This window comes from Bos indicus, chromosome 15 (genome assembly GCF_029378745.1).
Source record: "Bos indicus isolate NIAB-ARS_2022 breed Sahiwal x Tharparkar chromosome 15, NIAB-ARS_B.indTharparkar_mat_pri_1.0, whole genome shotgun sequence".
In the NCBI taxonomy this organism is placed as follows: domain Eukaryota; kingdom Metazoa; phylum Chordata; class Mammalia; order Artiodactyla; family Bovidae; genus Bos; species Bos indicus.
The window spans coordinates 77,689,402-77,710,545 of record NC_091774.1 but is presented as its reverse complement, the minus strand read 5'-3'; the positions used below and the strand labels follow the sequence as shown (position 1 = coordinate 77,710,545).

The 21,144-nt window shown below is 61.7% G+C and overlaps 2 protein-coding genes across 51 annotated transcripts in view; one reads left to right on the top strand and one right to left on the bottom strand.

Annotated features, from left to right (window-relative positions):
* Nucleotides 1–151: 151 nt before the first annotated feature.
* On the top strand, nt 152–17,903 carry MYBPC3 (myosin binding protein C3). Its single transcript, XM_070804213.1, has 34 exons — nt 152–242; nt 1,332–1,598; nt 2,162–2,275; nt 2,353–2,445; nt 2,536–2,684; nt 3,802–3,919; nt 4,418–4,466; nt 4,733–4,762; nt 4,943–4,996; nt 6,242–6,259; nt 6,530–6,684; nt 7,606–7,738; nt 7,964–7,966; nt 8,078–8,202; nt 8,278–8,383; nt 8,477–8,643; nt 8,981–9,146; nt 10,122–10,228; nt 10,314–10,343; nt 11,231–11,370; nt 11,570–11,650; nt 12,262–12,421; nt 12,732–12,836; nt 12,930–13,118; nt 14,393–14,530; nt 14,663–14,830; nt 15,449–15,537; nt 15,647–15,842; nt 16,057–16,196; nt 16,382–16,541; nt 16,638–16,774; nt 17,039–17,225; nt 17,469–17,506; nt 17,615–17,903. The coding sequence occupies exons 1-33, from the start codon at nt 218–220 to the stop codon at nt 17,477–17,479; spliced, it is 3,810 nt and encodes a 1,269-aa protein (XP_070660314.1). The 5' UTR covers nt 152–217; the 3' UTR covers nt 17,480–17,506; nt 17,615–17,903.
* A 934-nt stretch (nt 17,904–18,837) lies between these two features.
* MADD (MAP kinase activating death domain) overlaps nt 18,838–21,144 on the bottom strand; it is a 40,706-nt gene continuing 38,399 nt past the window's right edge. For 49 of the 50 annotated variants that reach the window (XM_019975207.2, XM_019975227.2, XM_070804203.1 and 46 more), the window contains 2 exons: nt 20,070–20,116; nt 18,838–19,753 (listed from right to left, as the gene is read on the bottom strand). In XM_019975207.2, coding sequence (XP_019830766.2) covers nt 19,649–19,753; nt 20,070–20,116 — 152 coding nt within the window. In that variant the 3' untranslated portion in view covers nt 18,838–19,648. The remainder of the gene's footprint in view (nt 19,754–20,069; nt 20,117–21,144) is intronic. The other variant, XR_002182349.2, reaches the window with a different exon arrangement.

Below are 21,144 nucleotides of genomic sequence, written 5' to 3'. Positions count from 1 at the left end.
AGGGGCCGGGGCCAGCGGAGAAAGCCAGGGCCACACATTCTCCTGGAGAGCCCTTGATCTCAGGAATTTGTCTATATTTAGCAGGTGGCCAGGCAGGGTGCAGATAAGGAAGGTCTGGAGAGGGGGCGGCCCCTTATATAGTCCGGGACCGGAGCCCTGCTCAGAGTCTCTTTGGGTGGCCCGTGCCTGCTTGGTTCCTGCTGTGACCTCTCTCAAGATGCCCGAGCCAGGGAAGAAACCAGGTAGCTCCAGGCCTGGGCTGGGGGCCGACCGTGGGGCAGGGAGGGCTGGGGACATCCTCGGTTAGGGGGTGGGCCCAGGAATGAGCTCCTGAGGGGATTCCCAGGACAGGGGCTCTGTCCTCCTGGGTCCTTTTTCGATTCTCAGTTTCTCCTTCTCATCGTTCTGATGAGAGTGAGGGTAAACCAGGATCAGGGGCCCAGAGGGGGAGACAGCCAAGGCAGGAAGCCCCCAGGGCCATCGCCCCACTCTCAGGATGCCCGGGGACCCCTCCCTGCCTGCATCCCCATCTTCTGCAGCAAGGTTAGGTCCCGGCTTGCCCTTTGGGGAAAGGCTGCCACAGGAGGCACCACAGGATGACCCCAGACTTGAGCCCATCTCCCTGAACATCTTGGATGGGCCCCTCCCCTCTCTGGGTCTTGGTTTCCCCAACTGTACAAAGAGGGCTTCGGTGGGTTGCTTCTAGTTCTGAGAGTCTCTGCTTTGCCAGCCTGCACCCCTGTGGCCCCCACACCAGGCATGGCCCCCACACTGAGGTGATGCAGGGCCTCTGCTCTGGGGAGAGGGTGGGCAAGAGGTCCCTGAGCCACCGCCAAGGGCAGAGAAAGTCACAGCCCGGAGTCCCCGCCCTGGCCTTCCAAGGTTGTCCAGGTCAGGGATCAGCCCCCCAGCCCCAGCCCTCTCCCAGGCCAGCTTTATCTCACTTGCTGATTCCCAGCCCCAGGCCCTTAGAGGACAAATTTAGCCACGTCCTAGTAGGCAGAGTGCTGGCCCCTTGCCAAGGGCCGCAGTTGGTGGGGGCTGGGCTTCCACAAGCAGAGAGGGTGGGCTCTTCAGGGACACACCTAGCAAAATTCCTCAGGCCTGGCTCTCCCACTTCCTGGCTGTGTGATCTTGGGTAAGTCACTTAACCTCTCTGAGCCTCAGAGCCCTCCTCTGGGGATGATAACTGCACCTACCTCATAGAGCCGTTGGAGTATTAAACGAGGTGATCCATTAAAGTGCTCACCACCTTATTTAATAAGAGGGTATGTAGGAGTGGGGTCCAGGGACAAGCCAGGGGACCCCTGCAAACTCCATTGGCCCCTCAGTCTCCGCCTTCAGCAAGAAGCCACGGTCCGCAGAGGTGGCCGCCGGCAGCTCTGCTGTGTTCGAGGCCGAGACAGAGCGGGCAGGACTGAAGGTGCGCTGGCAGCGGGCGGGCAGCGACATCAGTGCCAGCGACAAATACAGCCTGGCAGCCGAGGGCACGCGGCACACGCTGACCGTGCGGGATGTGGGTCCCGCCGACCAGGGCTCCTACGCGGTCATCGCTGGCTCCTCCAAGGTCAAGTTTGACCTCAAGGTTGTAGACGCAGGTAAGCGCCTGGGCAGCCTTCCCTGAAGTTGGAGCAGCCCCGCCAGCTCTCTGTCGATCACGGCACAGGAGCTGTCTTCCCACTTTCTCGCCTTGGCCCTGGTTGCACCCTCAGCCCGCCGTGGCCTTTTCCCGTTTTCTGTAGCAAGACCTTTCTGAGTGTCCCCGCGAGGCTCCCTGGCCCATCTGGGCCGATCTGGAGGTGGGGGAAGTTCAGAGATGAGTCAGACGTAACACTGACCTCCCGCTGGACACCCCCACATGGATGGGAACTTGGTGGGCTGGGTGTGCTGGCAGGGAAGCCCCTATGGCTGTGTGCCGAGCCCCAGCCCAGCTTGACGGGCTGGACCAAGACCCAAGCCTGGAGAAGGAGAGGAGGGATGTTCAGGCCAACCCTCTGAGATGAGGGCACAGACAACTGGTGAGGGCAGGGAGAAGGTGAAACGCAGGCTGGATGGACTTCTTGCAAAGATGGGAAGGACCAGGGACAAGATTACCGGGGCGTGGGGGCAGCGGGGCTCTGATTAGAAGCTGCTCCACAACCCCCAACCTGATCCCCTCCAGGGAAAGCGGAGCCTGTGTCAGCCCCTGCTCCCGCCCCCACCGAGGCCCCTGGAGCCCCGGGAGAGGCCCCGACCTCTGCCCCTGAGGTGGAAGCAGGCGCCCCCAGTCCCGAAGGTGAGAGGAGCGGGGCAGGGAGGCCGGGTCGGTGGATGGGGGTGTCCCAGGGCAGGTCTCAAATGCCTCTACCACAGAGTCCAGCTCAGCGGCCCCTGAGGGCCCCAGTGCCCCTGGCGACCCCATCGGCCTCTTTGTGATGAGGCCACAGGACGGCGAGGTGACCGTGGGTGAGTGTGGGGCTGCTGCCCCCAGGGGCGAGGTGGGGGACGGAGGCACAGGGCGTCCCCCAAGCCCAGACGGTCACGCCTCTCCGGCAGGTGGCACCATCACCTTCTCAGCCCGCGTGGCCGGAGCCAGCCTCTTGAAACCGCCCGTAGTCAAGTGGTTCAAGGGCAAGTGGGTGGACCTGAGCAGCAAGGTGGGGCAGCATCTGCAGCTGCACGACAGCTACGATCGGACCAGCAAGGTGGGGCCCGCGGGCACAGGGTCACGGGGACGCACAGCGAGGGGATGTGGAGAGCCCCTGGAAGGCCCGGGGGGGCACAGAGAGGCAGGGAGGCACTGAGACCTGAGCCACAGAGGAGGTGCAGAGAAGGGGTGTGGAAAGCCTGCAAAGCTGGTTGGGGGGTCAGCGGCACACAGTGAGCTTGGCGAGGCTCAGAGGAGGGTTATTGGGGGCCTAGAAGGACATGGGGGCTCAGAGGCGTGATAGTCTCATGTGTGTGCTCAGTCGTGTCCAACCTTTGCGACCCCATGGACTGTAGCCCGCCAGGCTCCTCTGTGCATGGGATTTCCCAGGAGTGGGTTGCCATTTCCTCCTCCAGGGGATCTTCTCGACCTGGGGGTCAAACCTGTGTCTCCTGCATTGGCAGGTGGATTCTTTACCACGGAACCACTAGGGAAGCTGTGATAGTCTCAAGGGAGCATAATAAAGCCTGGGGGCACCAGTCAGTGAGGGTGCAAAGGCCCCATATGGAAGGCTATCAGCTCACGGGGCCCTCGATGAGCAACCACAATTCTCTACACACACGAGGAAACCAAAGCTTGAGAGGTTGCTGTTGCTGGTCCCAGGTCACTCAGAGCCAGGCCTGGAACCTGTGCTTTGACTCCCAGCCTTTGCTCCTCCCACTCTTCCACAGTCCTGGCCCAGGCAAGGGGGCTTCTGGAAGGATAGGGTGGACATGTTCAGTTGTGTGGGCAGTTCCCTGAGCAAAAATGCCTTTTTTGGGGGGCTGAACTGCGTGGCTCTCAGAATCTCTAATCGGTGATCCAACCTGGGCCCATTGCAGTGAAAGCATGGAGTCCTAACCACTGGACTGCCAGGAAATTCCCCCAAAATGCCTCATCCTAAGCGAATGCCATGTGCCTTATAGCCACCCCTGATTTCTATTTTATCACCACCCTGTGCCAGCAGACAGCAATGTGTCTTGAGAAGGGGTCCCTTTTTTATGTATCCAAAACGGAATGGATTCATTTAAGCCCCGAAGGGTGAGAAGGTCGGTGGTCCCCAGCCACCCCGGCTCCTTTCGGGTGCAGGGCCTTGTCTCCCGGCCTCCAGCCTCCCCGACACCTGCCCTCCACAGGTCTACCTGTTTGAGCTGCGCATCATGGATGCCCAGACCACCTTTGCCGGCGGTTACCGCTGTGAGGTGTCCACCAAGGACAAATTTGACAGCTGCAACTTCAACCTCACTGTCCATGGTGAGGGGCCCTGTGGCGTCTGCTGGGTTCAGGCTCCCCGTGGGTCCGGTCCCCACCCCCGCCTCCACTTCCCAGTACTAACGGGGATGCTGAGGCCTGGCCATACGCCCGCTGATCACACGCTCAGTGCTATTCACACAGAAGCATGCAAGAAATACATCGGGGCTTCTAGGCTTGGGGTGGGGCTTGACCTCAGATCTCCTCTGGGTATCATCTTGGTGTCTGATGATTAGGCACTGGTGAAGAGGTGAAGGGTGAGTCGAGACATGGGAGGGAGATGAATCTGGAAGGTATTGGGGACCATGAACTGCGCCACGTCCCTGGTTCCTCAGCGCGGGCTGGGAAAGGTTCAGAGGGCAGGTTCCTGGGACAGATGCCCACTGTCAAGGGGTCATAGGTGGGCAGGCCTGTGACACCAGGAGATCCCAGGGCAGGGCTCCTGGGCAGGCCCCCTCTAAAGCCTTCCCCCTGACTCTCGTCCCCCCTCTTTGAAACCAGAGGCCGTTGGCCCTGGAGATGTGGACCTCCGATCAACTTTCCGCCGCACGTGAGTGGCCCTCTCTCCTCGGGGCTGTGGGGGAGGCCAGTGCTGGGGTCTGTGGCCCCTTGGGGTCAGGGCCAGGGTGATGTGGGGGCCCAGGGCTGGGGTGGGATGTTGGGGGGACCAGGACTGGGGTTGATACGGGGGTCAGAGCAGGGGCATAACATAGGGACCAGGGCTTGTGGTAATGTGAATGGCCAGACTGAAATGGATGGGTGTGGAAGAGAGTAAGCTCCCTGGGCAGGTGAAAAATCTGAGTCTTATCCCCGCAGGAGCCTGGCTGGAGGCAGTCGGCGCATCAGGTGCCCCTTCCAATCCACCTGTATGGTGACTCCAGGGGTCTGAGACGGGGCGGGGGGGGGCACGCCCGCTCCGTCAGTGTCCCTGTCTCTCCCTCGCCCCAGCCCACCCCCACCCCGCTCCCAGACCCTTCTATTCGTAGTTGGCTCTGTCGTGACCTCACTGGGGGTTCCTCTCCGCAGCGACAGCCATGAAGACGCTGGGACTCTGGACTTCAGCTCGCTGCTGAGGAAGAGGTAAGCCCAGGGAAGCAGCTCCCAGAACACGTGGCTCCCTGATGCTGGCCCTGTGGTTTTCCAGCTGTGTGACCCCGAGCAGGTCATGCACCTCTCAGAGCTAGTTTCCTTGTCTGTCGGACGGGACAGTCCAGGTGCTGGGAAGAGTCAGAGGGCTCAGCAGAGGTTACATCCCATGTACTAACATCCTCACACTGTTCCCGTTACCAGCCTACACTTGAGTCTGTGATGGCTCTTCCCAATAGGCTCTGGAGACCCACAAGCTGGGAGAGGGCTCCAAAGCCTCAGGAATTGCCCACCTAGGCCACACAGTGCAACTGACCCGTGTGCTCTGTGTCCTGTCCCTCCCTCTCTTGCATCCTGCATTACGGCCAGTGCTGCTTCAGCCCAGAGAATGGGCACTGGGGTCAAGTGCTTTGAGGGTAGCAGGGCCATCCCCACCAGGGCAGATGACAGATGACAAGGCTGGGGATCAGACTGACCTGGGTGAGGATCCGGGCGAGGATCTCCACTGACTGGGGAGTCTCTGAGCCTCCGGCTTTCCTGACACTCACCTATCAGAGCTCAGGAGGAATAAACAAGGCCACGGGTGCCCTGTAAACGGAAAGGTGTGAGTGCAGGGAGGAAAGTGGAGGTGAGGCCCCATGTGCTGTGGGTCACGGAGGGATGACCGTGCCTTGTTTCTGAGTCCACACTTGCATTGTGTGCTGCATGACAGGCCAGTAAGTCGAAGGACAACTTGTCGGGGGCAAAGAATAAGGACTTTATTCAGAAAACCAGCAAACCAAAGATGGTGGACTAATGTCCCAAAGAACCATCTTACCCCAGTTAGAATTCTGGTCTCTTCTACTGAAAGGGGGAGGGGGTGTGGCTGGTTATTGCAGACTTCTAAGAAGAATGCTTTGTTCTTGCAGCCCTCTAGGTAGATTTGGTCACACTGTTCTTGTAAACTCCCCACAAGATAATTGTTATCTTTTGTAACTTTTTATCTCCATACGAATGAAAAGCGTTCTATACCTTTAAAGGTCCAGCCAGGGAGACACAGCCTTGAGAATGGAGAATGTCATATACTTTATAGTTCAGGGTATAGACAACATGCTTTTACAAGGGTGCAGAGCCAGCTTGACGAAGCACAGGCAACAGAGCACAAGGGTTGTGCTAAAGGCATGGACTCAATATGGAGTCACCTTTGTTCTCTGTTCCGTCTCTAATGTGTACACTGCCCTTCTTTCCTGCCTGGAGCAGCAGTTTACGGACCCCGAGGTGAGTGTCCCAGGAAGCACCGCCCCCCTCCCTCCGCCCTTATCACCCCTACTTCAGCCAGGAGCCCCTCCCCGTCCCAGTCCCCCACACTGAGCACCTAAGGCCTCATGATCCCCAGAACTGGTCCAGGATCCACTCCAGTTCAAGCTGCCCCACCAGAAGGGAAGGGTCAGCGGGGCGGGGGCAGCTCCCGCTTGCGGAGGGGAGGGCAGGGGGACAGCAACTCTGTCCTGGCCACGGGGGCTCTGAGGCCTTGCCACGTGGACGCAGGCTGGAGGCCCCCGCCGAGGAGGACGTGTGGGAGATCCTGCGGCAGGCACCCCCGTCGGAGTACGAGCGCATCGCCTTCCAGCATGGAGTCACCGACCTGCGGGGCATGCTCAAGAGGCTCAAGGGCATAAAGCGGGACGAGAAGAAAAGCACAGGTGAGCCTCCAGCGCAGAGCCAGGCGAGGCGAAGGCTGGCTGAGCGCCTGCCTAGATGTGCGTGGGCACGTGCACGCACGGCGGCGCGCAGACGCAGGCATGTGCACACAGCGCGGCACGCAGACGCGCTGCCGGGAAAGAGCGGCATCCAGCTTGACTCAGAGACACCCGGGAAGGGACCATTTGGGTGAACGTCCTCTTCTGTGGGGGTAAAAAGCTGGGGTGCCCGGGTTGGCATCTGGTCACACAGAAAAAGAAAAGGGCAGTTAGCCCCGAGATGCCACAGGAAGAGGACGGAGCCCAGGCCAGCCCTCCTCTCCACAGCCAAAGCCAGGAGGCCCCTTCCTCCCCGACCCGCCCTTGGGGAAAAAAGTAGCCTGCTTGATTCTCCCCATACCCCCCAGAAGGGGAGGAAGCCAGTTTAGCCCAGAGGACACCGCCCCCTCCCCCGACCCGGGAAGAGAAAACCCTGGTTAAGCCCCCTCACAGGCCAACAGAACAGGTGGGTGCAGGTGAGCGCCCCCGGCCCCCACCCCAGGTGGGTCAGAGGCGAGGGCTCGGGTCAGCCCTTCCCCATCGCGGGCTTGACATGGAGACCCCGAGTTGAGACGGAGGAGGCACCTAGAAGGAGGGCATGAACCTGGGGGTTGCCACAAAAACAGACCGGAGAGGAAGAGAAGGCCCATTTGTCCCACCACCCATTCTCCTGCCAAGCTCCTACCTTTCTGGAAGCCCTGAACCCTAGCTCTGAGCTGAGCAGGTGAAGTGGACCCCAGGGAAGGAAGCCAGAGAGACAAGAAGCTGACAGAGATAAGGAGACAGTCACAGCAGAGGCACAGAGAGAGACGTGGGGAGGTGGGACCGTGTCCTCCTGGCCTGGGCCAGCCTGGGGAGCCGGGGGCTGAGGGTGGGGGTGCTCAGCCTTTCAGAAGAAGCTGCAGCCGGCCTACCAGGTGAGCAAGGGCCACAAGATCCGGCTGATGGTGGAGCTGGCCGACCCTGACGCCGAGGTCAAGTGGCTTAAGAACGGACAGGAGATTCAGATGAGCGGCAGGTGAGGGCGGGTGCTGGGGCCTGGGGGTGCTGGGGCCGGGAAGGGCTGCCCCCCAACCTGCGTTCCCTGCCTCTCTCTCCGCCCCTGCCCTCTGGCCAGCTCTCACTCCCTATCTCTGTCTCTCCCCATTTCTCTGGGTTCTAACTCTCATCTCTGTTTCTTCCCGGCTCTCTCGATCTCGCTCCTCGCATCGGGAATGCTCCATGGGCCTCTTCTGCTCTGCAGCAAGTAAGGTTCCTTGGGCTGGGGGCACAGGGGTCCCGATGGGGGTTTGAGGGGGCACCCAGGGCCCAGGCGGGGAGTCCATGGGTCTCCTGCCCCCACCCTGGCCTTACCCAGGTACATCTTCGAGTCCATCGGCGCCAAGCGCACGCTGACCATTAGCCAGTGCTCGCTGGCGGACGACGCAGCCTACCAGTGCGTGGTGGGTGGTGAAAAGTGCAGCACCGAGCTCTTCGTCAAAGGTGGGCCCGGGGCCCTGAGACCCCGAGAGGGGACCCACAGAGCGGCCCGCCCATCTTGCTCCCTCCGCTTGACAGAGCCCCCCGTGCTGATCACGCGGCCTCTGGAGGACCAGCTGGTGATGGTGGGACAGCGAGTGGAGTTTGAGTGTGAAGTGTCTGAGGAGGGGGCGCAGGTCAAATGGTGAGTGCCGAGGCAGGGGGTCGTGGGGCAGGGCCGGGGGCCTGGGGTGTCCCCAGAGGGGGCCCTGGCACCTGCTGCCCACCCTCTGGCCAGGCTGAAGGACGGGGTGGAGCTGACCCGGGAGGAGACCTTTAAATACCGGTTCAAGAAGGACGGTCAGAAGCACCATCTGATCATCAACGAGGCGACACTGGAGGACGCCGGGCACTATGCACTGCGCACCAGTGGGGGCCAGGCTCTGGCTGAGCTCATCGTGCAGGGTGAGCCCCCAGCCACGGGCGGGGATCAAGCAAAGCCAGCATCAAGGCCCGCGTGGTCCTGGACACGCCACTTCAATACCTCAAACCTCACTCTCCTCATCCATAAAATGGGGATGCTGGGGTGACCACCTGGAGAGTGTTGGGAGGTTCAGATGGGCCTGGTTAGCGTCACCCACCCTGGTGCACTTAGGTTCCTTGTGTACACAGCACCGTCACAGGCACACAGGCATTGCACTCATGCACGCACTCATGTGTTTTCACAAGCCCAGGAGATCTCCGCAGGGATTCCCACCCACACACACCCGCCCGAGCTCACTGGCTCTGCCCTGCCCCACAGAGAAGAAGCTGGAGGTGTACCAGAGCATCGCAGACTTGACGGTGGGCTCAAAGGACCAGGCTGTGTTCAAGTGTGAGGTGTCAGATGAGAACGTGCGGGGCGTATGGCTGAAGAACGGAAAGGAGCTGGTGCCTGACAGCCGCATAAAGGTGTCCCACATCGGGCGGTGAGTGTGCAGGATGTGCCAGGGACAGTCACAGAGAGACAGCAAGAAACAGAGAGACACAGGCAGAGGGAGGGACAGACACACAGAAAAACAGACTGAAGCAAAGAAAAAGAGACGAACAGAGAGAGAGAGAGCTAAGAGTGAGCTAGAGACAGAGACTGAGAGACGGGAGAGAGAGATGAACAGAAAGGGACAGACACACGGTCAGGACAGAGACAAAGAGGAGAAGGGACGCACCCAAGTGTGGAGAGGCAGAAGCGTACGGAAAAGGAAGGTCCCTTAGAGATGGAGGGGGAAGTCGGAGACAGATGAGGCAGTGAGAGAGACAGGCTGGGACCCCCAGCTCGTGACCAGGGCGAGGCAGGGCGCACGGGGCATGGCTCTGGCCAGGGGCCCTCACTGTCTCCCACTCTCTTACTCATACCCTGAGTATCTGGGCCAGCCCGTGCTGGGCCCAAGGTCACAGAGATTAATGTGACAAGCCCCTGCCCAGTCTCCAAGGGCCCAGCCAAAGGGACACGTCTACACTGCCTACCTCTGAAAGCAGGCAAGGGAGCGGAAAAATTCAAAAGCAGAGAAAGCACTCAAAAAAAATTTTTATTTTTTGGCTGTTCTGGGTCCTTGTTGGTGTGCACAGGCTTTCTCGAGCTGCGGCAAGCGGGAGCTCCCCTGTGGTTGCAGTGCTGGGGCTCCTCATTGCGGTGGTGGTTCATTTTGAGGAGAACCCGCTCTAGGTGCACCTGCTTTAGTTGCTCCTCAGCATGTGAGATCTTCCCGGACAAGGGGTCGAACTCATGTCCCCTGCGTTGGCAGGTGAATTCCTAACCACTAGACCACCAGGGAAGTCCGAGAAAACACTCTGCACACCATTGAGCCAGGGCAGGGCGAGGGCTCCCTGGAGCCCTGGCTGGGGTGTCTGGTGAGGCAAGGGGTACGTGGCCCAGCAGCGTCCCTTGAGCCACGACTGCCCTGTAGGGTCCACAAGCTGACCATTGACGACGTCACGCCCGCAGACGAGGCGGACTACAGCTTTGTGCCGGAAGGCTTCGCCTGTAACCTGTCTGCCAAGCTCCACTTCATGGGTGAGCCGGTGCTGAGGGGCAGAGGGGCCCCTGCTGCTGGGCCCATCCTGCACCCTGGTGCCACTTGCTCTTCCATCTCTTGCAGAGGTCAAGATTGACTTCGTGCCCAGGCAGGGTGAGTCTCGGACCCCGGCATGCTGCCTCCCCCACCCCGCCAGGGTCTCCTCTCCACTCAACAGAAGCAGGGAGCCGGGAGTCGGGACCTGGCTCAGCCTGAGGCCCAGCCTCAGCTCTGCCACTCTGACCGCAGGCCAGCTGCAGTCTATCTCAGCCTCAGTTTCCTCACCTCTAAAACGGGGACCCCGAAGTGGCTCCCCAGTGGGGTGATAGGAATGATGACCTAAGGTGGTATGTGTGAGCTTGCAGAGGACATCACAGTTGTGGGGTTTTATTATTAATCTTTTTTGCTTTTAAGAAGTACCTCTCCTGCATTTAGATTAAACTGTGATCAGGCATTTTAGGATTTTAACTTCAGGAGACTTGTCCAGGCTGAGGCGGGCTCTAGGCCAGGGCTTTCCAAACAGGGTTCAGTAAGTTTGAGAAACTCTGAGCCGTCCGTCTGTCCTACTGCTTGTTGTTTCAGAAAGCGCATGGGCATGTCAGAGGCTCTGAAAAGTCCTACTCAAGTTGGTTTAACCCAGGGTTTCTTAAATATTTTCCATGGAAACTTTTTTTTTCTAGCAAGACACTGGTGTTCCCCCAAACACCATCTGAGAAATGCCATCCTAGGTGACCCAACGTTATGAACCTCCCTGGGAACTTCCTGGGCAGATGGCAGTTTTAGGTGTGATCGGGCAGGGTTACACAGGTGTATATGTGTGTTAGTACTCATTAAGCAGTGTGCTCAGTGTTGGCATTTGATTGTATGCAAACTATACCTCGAGAAAATAAATTCAGAAGATAAACCAACTCCCAGGGGCATGTGCTTTTTCCAGTTCTCCCTTCTTTCAGAGGCCTGGGGCCCTTTTCTTCTTTCTCTGACCTGTTCTGTCTCCCTGCCAGAACCTCCCAAGATCCACCTGGACTGCCCGGGCCGCGTGCCGGACACCATCGTGGTTGTGGCCGGGAACAAGCTACGCCTGGACGTCCCTATCTCCGGGGATCCTGCTCCCACTGTGATTTGGCAGAAGGCCATCACAAAGGTACTGTGGACCCCTCCCCCCACGCCCCCATCTGTAAAATGGGCGCGTGGGCCCAGCACGCTCCCCACCCCACCTGCGCACGCCCTACAGCTGGCCGGGGGTGGGCAGAGCAAGGACAGGGTGCTTGGCAGGTTTCCCTCCAGGCCAAACCAGACCTTCCTCCTCCGCCCTCCCTCCTTCCTTCCCGTCCTGTTTCCAGGGGAATAAGGTCCCAGCAGGGCCAGCCCCTGATGCATCAGAGGAGTCAGGTGCCGGTGACGAGTGGGTGTTTGACAAGAAGGTGAGTGAGGCTGGAGGAGGCTCGTTTGGCTGCCGTGAGTTTCTGTCCACGTGGGATCCGCCCTCAGGCGAGGTCTCTGTTGAGATGCCCCATTGGGCCAGCTGTGTTCCTGCCCCAGGCAGGGTCTCCACCCTCCACACCCCAGGAAGTCATTCGGACTTGCGGGCTCCCTGGCTCTTGTCTTCCTGAGCCCACCTTGACTTTGTGCTCCCTCCCCGTGGGGGAGTAGGTCCTTGGCCCTTTTCGGTCGGAGTCGCAGCCAGGGCACCGCTCTTGGCTTTTCTTTCTCCTCCACGCACTGCTGCTTCCTCTGCCCAGCTGAGGTCTTTTGAGACCCTCACAGTAATTGTGTGAGGTCGTTTAGGTCAGAAAGTCAGACTGAGGATGGAGAGGATAGGTGACTGCCTGAAGTTCCGTGACAAAGTGAGGGCCGTGCTCCGGCAGGTGGTGGGAAAGGGTCTTGGATTAGACACTCACACGGTGGTTTCCACTGAGGCTGTGTCTCCCCAGCAGACCCGGGCTGAGCTGCGTGTCCACCTCAGGGCTGTCAGCGGCTGCAGGAACCCCTGGGGTCTGACTTGAGCCCCCCCCAACCCCTCCTCCCCCGCCAGCTGCTGTGTGAAACAGAGGGCCGGGTCCGAGTGGAGACCACCAAGGACCGCAGCATCTTCACCGTCGAGGGGGCCGAGCGGGAGGACGAGGGTGTCTACGTGGTCACGGTGAAGAACCCCGTGGGGGAGGACCAAGTCAGCCTCACGGTCAAGGTCATCGGTGAGGCGGGGGTCCAGGGGAGAGCACGGAGGTAACCAGGGAGGACCCGGCTGTTCAGTCCTTTAGGCTCTCAGCAGACGTCGCGGGGCCCTCTCAGATGGGTAGAGCGGGTTGGGACTTGGACCTGGGGGCACACAGGCAGTGGGGAGCCGTAGTCGGCTGATTGCAGGCTGGTGACCTGATGAGAACTGCATTCTGGAAAGATGGTGTTAGCCTGTGGGGGCACGGGGGAGCCTGTTGGTTAGGGTGGTGAGGGGATGGGCACCGTTGGCCCCGGCTGGGCAGGGCACATGAGGGTACACTCCCCCAGATGTGCCGGATGCTCCTGCGGCCCCTGAGATCAGCAAGGTGGGCGAGGACTCGTGCACGGTGTGCTGGGAGCCCCCGGCCTACGACGGCGGGCAGCCGGTCCTGGGTGAGCTGCGGGCATGGGACTGAGCCCTGGGCAGGGCGCGTGGGGTGGGGGGCTGAGCTGCAGGCAGACCAGCGCGCCGGCCTCCCCATCCAGGCTACATCCTGGAGCGCAAGAAGAAGAAGAGCTACCGGTGGATGCGGCTGAACTTTGACCTGCTTCGGGAGCTGAGCCACGAGGCACGGCGCATGATCGAGGGCGTGATCTATGAGATGCGGGTCTACGCAGTCAACGCCGTGGGCATGTCCAGGCCCAGCCCTGCCTCCCAGCCCTTCATGCCCATCGGTGAGCCTGCGAGTGCCCCCAGCCCTGCCCCGGGCCACCACGGCCAGGGTGCAGTAACCACAGCCATTCTTCGGGCTGCGTTCACAGCCCTCGACTTCCTTCATTCCCGTCATCTCACAGGTGAAGAAAGGGAGGCTCTGGGAAGTAAATTACTTGGGAGCCCAGCTGGCAGCGGGTGAGACTCGCCTCTCCAGCCCCACTTTCTGCATCTGTGAAGTGGGGGTAATGACAGTGTCTGTTTCACAAAACTGCTGTTAAGATGAAGTGAGAGCACGCAGGGGGAGCATCTGGCATAGATGCTTCTTTTCCCCCCTTAGACCCCCTCTCTTCAGCCAGGGTTTGTGAGCCAGGGAAGGGGTGAGGGCAGGGGGCTGCTGAGGGTGTGAGGGATGTCTGTCTGTGGAAAGCACCTTGGACCAGGAACCAGAGCCAGCACCTTTGTCCCCAGGAGGAATATCTGGAGTCATGGTCTCCCCCGAGCCTCAGTTTCTGCATCTGTATAATGGGGGTTGAGAAGTCCCCAGGAGGAATATCTGGAGTCATGGTGTCCCCCGAGCCTCTGTTTGTGCATCTGTATAATGGGAGTTGAGAAAGTCCCCAGGAGGAATGTCTGGAGTCATGGTGTCCCCCGAGCTGCTGTTTGTGCATCTGTATAATGGGAGTTGAGAAAGTCCCCAGGAGGAATGTCTGGAGTCATGGTCTCCCCCGAGCCTCAGTTTCCACATCTGTATAATGGGGGTTGAGAAGTTAGAGCAGCCCCCGAGGGTGTGGCACTCTTGAGGATCCCTGTCAGTGTCAGGACCCATGAGTCTAGGGGACAGGGTGGCTGGCCGTAGTGGGGCAGACACAGGGAGGGGCAAGGTTTGGTGAGATGGCAGGAAGAAGGTGCTCTGGGGGCAAGGGCTCAAGCCTCCCTCTTTAGGGACTGACTGCAGTTTTCTCAGCTCACTTGTACAATGCCAGGAAACTTCCATGTTTTGGGTTAGTTTTCCCTTAAATTACATCTGTAGCGTCTTCTGCTCCGTCTGAAAGAAGCGACTCCTTCTAAGCATGTTGGTATTTGGGGTGTCTTTTTAGATCTTTCTTCTGTAATTGCTGGTGCTGTCTGGGTGCGTGTTTGTTTCTAAGTCTTTCTAGAGACATGTCTTTTAACAAAGCTGGGCTATTTCTCAAGTGCTTGAAGGCCAGTGGAAGGGGGAGGGTTTCCCTGGATCCTTCAGCTGCACTGACGGGTGCAGCCTCGCTCAGACCCCGTCTGCCTCCCCTCTGCCCAGGCCCGCCCAGTGAGCCCACACACCTGGCGGTGGAGGACATCTCCGACACCACCGTCTCCCTCAAGTGGAGGCCCCCGGAGCGCGCGGGAGCCGGAGGCCTGGACGGCTACAGCGTGGAGTACCGCCGGGAGGGCTCCGGTGAGGGCGCTGCAGGGCCCGGGCCCCCTGCCCCCTGCCCCCTGCCGGGCCTGCCAGCCACCGGGAGGTGGGCAGCAGGCTGCAGACCCTGCCGGCCTTGCCGCCTCACGGCCGCCTCCGCCCCACCCGCAGGCTCGGCGTGGGTGTCTGCCCTGCCAGGGCTGATAGAGCGCACTTCACTGCTGGTGAAGGACCTGCCCACTGGCGCCCGCGTGCTCTTCCGTGTGCGGGCGCACAATTTGGCGGGGGCTGGACCCCCCGTCACCACCAAGGAGCCTGTGACGGTGCAGGAGTTGCTGCGTGAGTGGCCCCCGCATGCAGGGAGGTGGGGGCGGTTGGGGAGAGCCTGCCAGAGGGAGGAGAGTGCCGGGCAGGGACGAGGGGCCGGCCCCCTTACCCCGGGGGTGGCACGTGTGGGGCCTCCCGCCTGGCTGCTCCCTGTCAGTCCCCGGTTCGGACCAGGGAAGGCGCAGGTTGTTGCACCATCACCGTCGAGCTGTTCTGGGGGTCTCTCAGCTCCATCAGTTCGGCGTTGTCCACGTGCTCAGTACAGAGCAGTGAGGTCACTTGGCGTCAGGTTGGCCCCTGGGGGGATCCACTTTCCATTAGTCTGTCACCAGCAAAGAGTGGATCGTTGAGGAACTGCTGCTCAGAGTGGACAGAGAAAACAGCAGGGGGCGTAGAGGCAAAGGCCTAGATTAGCATCCCGGCCTGTGGCAGACTGGCTGTCGGACAGTGAACAAGTCCTTCACCCGCTCTGGTCCGTGCCTGTGTCGCAGCATGAAGCTTGGTGGTGGCGGGAGCCCTGGGACCTTTGGGGCTGAGGCTGGGCGGCGGGAGGAGAGGGGGGCCCAGCCACGGCTCTCCAGCCTTGCCTGGGCCTGCAGGCCCCACCAAGCCGCTCTCCTGTGCCCACAGAGCGGCCTCGGCTGCAGCTGCCCAGACACCTTCGCCAGACCATCCAGAAGAAGGTCGGGGAGCCCGTGAACCTCCTCATTCCTTTCCAGGTAGGGCTGGCTGGCCCCTGCCCTGGCACACTCGCACGTCCTCAGCAGGGCTGGGGCAGGGGCCGGGAGGGCGGGCCAGGCTCGCCGCTGAGCTGTGCTCCTCCAACAGGGCAAGCCCCGGCCTCAGGTGACCTGGACCAAGGAGGGGCAGCCGCTGGCGGGCGAGGAGGTGAGCATCCGCAACAGCCCCACGGACACCATCCTGTTCATCCGGGCGGCGCACCGCGCCCACTCGGGCACCTACCAGGTGACGCTGCGTGTGGAGGACATGGAGGACAAGGCCCAGCTGGTGCTGCAGGTCGTTGGTGCGTGGCCCAGGGCACCCCTGCAGCCCCTCCAGCCCGAGCAGGGCTGCCGCTCGCCATCTTGCAGGCCCGGGGCCCCTCCTCTGGGAGGCCCAGAGCCCCTGCTGAGGATGGCGGCCGGGTCCTGGCAGGCAGGGGGGCCCCTGGAGCCTGCATCCCCTGCCTGTACTCAGTGTCAGAGGCGTGGGCTTCCAGCTGAATCTGTCTCCTGCAGACAAGCCAAGTCCGCCCCAGGATATCCAGGTCGCAGAGGCGTGGGGGTTCAATGTGGCTCTGGAGTGGAAGCCACCCCAAGATGATGGGAACACAGAGCTCTGGGGGTACACGGTTCAGAAGGCCGACAAGAAGACCATGGTGAGCCTGGGGCCGGGCCCCAGGTCCCTGCCCGGGGCCCAGCTGCCCTTCCCCGCCCTTGGGCGGGGCCCTCCTCTCTGCCCTGGTTCCCTCCACAGTGAGGGCGCAGACAAAGGGGTGCCCGAGAGAGGCCCTGGCAGTGCGTAGGGCCTGCCTCAGGGAACCTTTCCTTCGCTGCCCACCAGGAGTGGTTCACCGTCCTGGAGCATTACCGCCACACCCACTGCGTCGTGTCGGAGCTCATCATCGGCAACAGCTACTACTTCCGGGTCTTCAGCCATAACACAGTGGGGCCCAGCGACACAGCCGCCACCACCAAGGAGCCGGTCCTTATCCCCAGACCAGGTGCTGGGCCTTCACTCTGGTCCCCGGGGTGGGCAGGGCTGGGAGGCGAGCCTGGCTGGGTGCGGCCCTCTGGGTGCTGAGTTTTGACCCCCACAGGCATCACGTATGAGTTGCCCAAGTACAAGGCCCTGGACTTCTCTGAGGCCCCCAGCTTCACCCGCCCGCTGGTGAACCGATCGGTCATTGCCGGCTATAACACTACTCTCTGCTGTGCCGTTCGGGGCAGCCCCAAGGTAGGGACCTGGGGGCGCTGGTCCAGGCCAATCCAGGAGAGCTGCCTGTGGGCCCCCACCCCGAGCAGTCCTCTTCGCGGGCTGCCCCTACTTCCTCTCCACCCCAGGGGTCAGGTGTCTCTGTGAACAGGGCCGAGACAGTCCTGCTGGCTCCGTCTGTCCTCAGCCTTGGCCAGTCTGGGACTCTAGCAGGTGCTCAGAGGAGAAACAAACGTCGGGTCTCCTTCAATCTGAGTGCGCTCCCTCCCGCCCTACTATCTGCAGCCCAAGATTTCCTGGTTCAAGAATGGCCTGGACTTGGGCAAAGACGCCCGCTTCCGCATGTTCAGCAAGCAGGGAGTGCTGACCCTGGAGATCAGAAAGCCCTGCCCCTTCGATGGGGGCATCTACGCCTGCAGGGCCACCAACTTAGAAGGGGAGGCCCAGTGCGAGTGCCGCCTGGAGGTGCGAGGTGAGGAGCCACCGGGCCAAGGCCGGGTGACCCGGGGACGCTGGGCTTCTGCCCTGCTGCGCGGGCCCAAGCTGCTGCTCTGGCTGAGAGCGCGGCTGGCACAGCCGGGTGGTACTGGCCCCTGCACTTTGCTGCCAGAGCTGTTCCCTGAGCCTTCCCGAAGGCTGGGGGTGGGGGCGGGGGCTACACGTGGTGCTGGGAGGTTGCAGCACAGATTCGGCATGGCCGACTCCTCTCCCACAGTGCCTCAGTGACCGGGCTGGCTCCCTGTGGATGGCCAGGTATGTGCTCCAGATCACCCTTGGTCCAGGGGCAGCCACCAGGAGGTGGGGTCCAAGAGGCTGTTAGGGTTTCAGCCCAGCTCACTCAGATGGGAACCTGTATTACAGATGCAGCTGGAGCTGGCCCGTATGCCAGGAGCCTGGAAGGAAGCTGGATAGGCCGCCTTCCTGCTGCTGGATGTGTGTGCAAGTGTGTACACTGGAGTTGGGCGGGGGGGGCACCCGTAGGGCAGCATAGTCACGACAAGCGGGCACATTCTGACCTCAGAGCTCCATGCGGAAGCTCTCAGACCCTGTGTGGGCTTTGGAAGTGGTTGCTGGGACGGGCCTTTCTGGCCTGCCGTGCTTTCTCAGCGTGTAAGGGCAATAAAAGATCGGTGCAGCCACTGAGAACTGACTTTTGTCCAAGGTGCCTGTTTTCACAAGAAGCACAGGAAAATTTATATTGAAAACAAACAAGGCCGGTGTTCTTTCTCCTGGATGAATTAAACGAGGACCAGAACAGGGTCCTAAATTCACGAAACAATAATAGAAGGAACTCAGTCTCCCCGACCTTCCGTTGAGGAAACCAAGGAGCTGTGACAGAGGAAAGTGCACTGTTATTAGCAAAAAGGCCAGAAGCCCCAGGCTCTGCCGTTGTCGTCCTGGCGACCGTGGTCACGGTGGCCTGGTGAGGGATAGTGACGGGCGTCTGTGTTTCTTTGCCCATAAGGCCTGGGGTGAAAGCATCCCAGCGGCTTTGGGGTCCCAGTAGGCAAAGAACCCGCTGCCCACACACAGCTGTGTTGCACGGGGAGAGGGTCCTGCTGTTGGACCAGACAGGACCAGGAAGGTGTGCGGGGGCCAGGGCCCTGCTCCCCCCGTCGCCAAGTAGTCAGAAGCCCACCACGGATGTCCTTTTGGGAGGAGGAAGCCAGCAGCTTTCAGAGGTCCTCTGATAGAGTGGTTTTTCCACGGTATAGAAAAGAAGTTCCATGAAGGCTGGTCCAAGGACTCCTGCCCTGCCTCAGACACTCCTGGTTTCCAGGCCCTGGGGGAGGCCCAGTCCTGACACCTCTCTGGGGAGCTGAGGCCCAGGCCTCGGTCTCTGTCCAGCCCCACTGAATCCCTGCTCCCTGTCAAAGCCCAGTTTGGCGGCTCCCTCTAGTGGCCCACTCGAGCACAGCCACCCTGGGGCCGCCCCTTGGAGCGGGCGGCGGGGCAAGGTGGGGCGGGCACAGCCTCACCTCCCCAACTGCCTCTGGCGGAGGTGCCTTTGTGGAGTCCAGGGCTGGCCCTCCTCGCACAGGGCTGAGGGGCCTCACTGAATGCACGGCAGCCAGGAACCCACGGGGAGTTCAGGACGTTTATTTCACATTCACACCTCTGTACACCTTCTATAAATAGTGTGGAGCCGAAATATTTACAGTCCCCTGCTGCCCACTCCCAGGCTCGCCTGCCCTCACACACGAGTGGGGTCCGAAATGGCCTTTCCCCTCCCCACCCCACCCAGCTCCAGGCGGGGCAGCCCACGGCCCTGGGAGTCTCCTACCGAGGCGGGCAGGCCGCAGGGAACTCGCCACTCAGCAGCGAAGGGGGTCGGCGCAGACCGCTGCGGGGGGAGGCTGTGGGAGCAGCCGCCAGGCAGGCCTGTGCCCGCGGGCAGCAGCTTCGGCCTGGGAACTGCCCGAGGAGCATGGCGGGCCCCACTGGCTCTGCCGCCCCTGACCCCTCCCATGCTCACCCACCCCTCACCGGGGGCGGGGACGAGCCTGCTGGGTCACAGGGAGGAGAGGCCAGGTCTGCCCTGAAGACCCACGATGTCACGGACGAGAACCACAACGGACAGCTCAACAGCACGCAGCAGGGGCTTGCACCTCAGCCTCGTGCGATCTCGGGAGCCACTGGCCCGAGACGCACACGCGTGTGCACGCACACACACACACACACTCACCCTTGAGCCCCGAGGGGACAGCAGGCTGGTCTTCTGGGGGAGGGGAGGGAAAGGCGGGAGAGACTAGCTCAGCCCCGTGGACACGCTGAGACACACACACACTGAGAGCCGTCTGAGCTGCGGCGAGAGGCCGGCAGAGGACACGCCATTGGCGCGCTCGGCAGCATCGTGCCAGGGCAGCAGCGAGGGGCAGCCTTTGGCCCTCCCCATCAGCTAGAGACGGGCCGGGGCGGGGTCCTGAGGTCCTCCTCACTGCTGCGGACGGCAGCCACGTACGAGAAGAGACACAACACGGAGTAGCAGATCTCGTGGGCCTGGGGGCAGAGAACCAGCCGGGTCAGCGCAGGGGACGCAGGCCCTGCCATCCTCACTCGTGGACGGCTGCCAAGTGGGAGACTCCAGGCCTCCAGCCGAAGAGCCCCCGCGAGGCCAGAGCGGGCTGCAGGAGCGGAGGCGGGCGCCTCTGCCGGGCCAAAGGCCTGCTCCACTCCAGCGGCACCTCTGGCCTCCAGACCACACTCGCCTCAACCACTCGCCATCGCCCTCGCCCTGCGAGGCCCGCCCCCCTCCTGCCGGAGTCGCCCTGGGAGCCCTCTGCAGACCGGCTGGTGGGGCTGGCGGCACACTCACCATCGGTGTCTTGTACTTGTGGCTCACCACTTCTTTAATTTCAGGAACTACAACCGGACGGGCAAGAGACAAAACAAGAGAGTTCAACACTTCAGAGCAATGACGCCATGCTCCCCCAGGCGGCGGCGCCCGGCACAGGGTCCCCTTCCCCTCTGGGCCTCACCCAGCCCCTGCGAGGGGACACCGGCCCAGACGCCCTGAGGTCCGCAATGGCCCCTGGCTCTACGGCTGCGGCTCGACCCCGCTGGCCGCCACTCCAGTCCTGGCCCCCAAGGACCACGGCGGGTGCGCCCAGCTTTCGGCCAGAAGAAGAGCAGTTTCTAGCCTGTGCCTCGCCTTGCTGGGACCCCCGAGCGCTCAGCCCCCTGCCCAGCCCCACCCTCCGGTCAAGGCAGCAGATGCCCTGTGCTCCCAGCCCAGACACGGAGGCTCCTGAGGCGGGATGAAGCGGGGGCGGGACACTAAACCCACCAGACTCGGGAGTTTCCTTCCCTGATGGCAGGAGAGGCCCAGGCCTGCCCGTGTGAGGGAGAGCGTCAGAGGGCCCTGGAGCAGACACACCGAGCAGAAGAGACAGGCGAGGACGGCACCCGGGGGAAGTGACAGGGAGCGTCAGGCAAGATACACACAGGTCCACGGCCCAGGGGCCAAGACTGAGACCCCTGGCCCCAGCCCTGCGGGGCTGCTGCGCGGCCAGAGCAGGGAAGCGGGTCTCCTGGCCTCAGCCCCATCCCAGCCCCGAGACCAGAAGTGGGGGGCATCATGCCCCAGAGGGCCCCTCCTCCTCCTGACCCTGGGAGGGGAGTTTGGGGCCCAGGGTTAACAGGGAGTAAATACACTCGTCCAAGGTAGAACAAGGAGCCCAGGTCCTTCTCCTGAGCCAGAGGACACCCCCCGCCCCCCGAAACATCTCTCTGGCAGAAGAGAGGAAGGTGTACAGAACCGGTGAGCCAGCGCAGGTGGAGGACGTGGGGAAGGAAGAGGGTGGAGGGAAGGTTAGGGAAGGTTGGCGATGGGAGCAGCCGGCCTGGGCGAAGGGAGCCCGCCCACCCAGGCCCGAGGTGGCGGGCAGGGC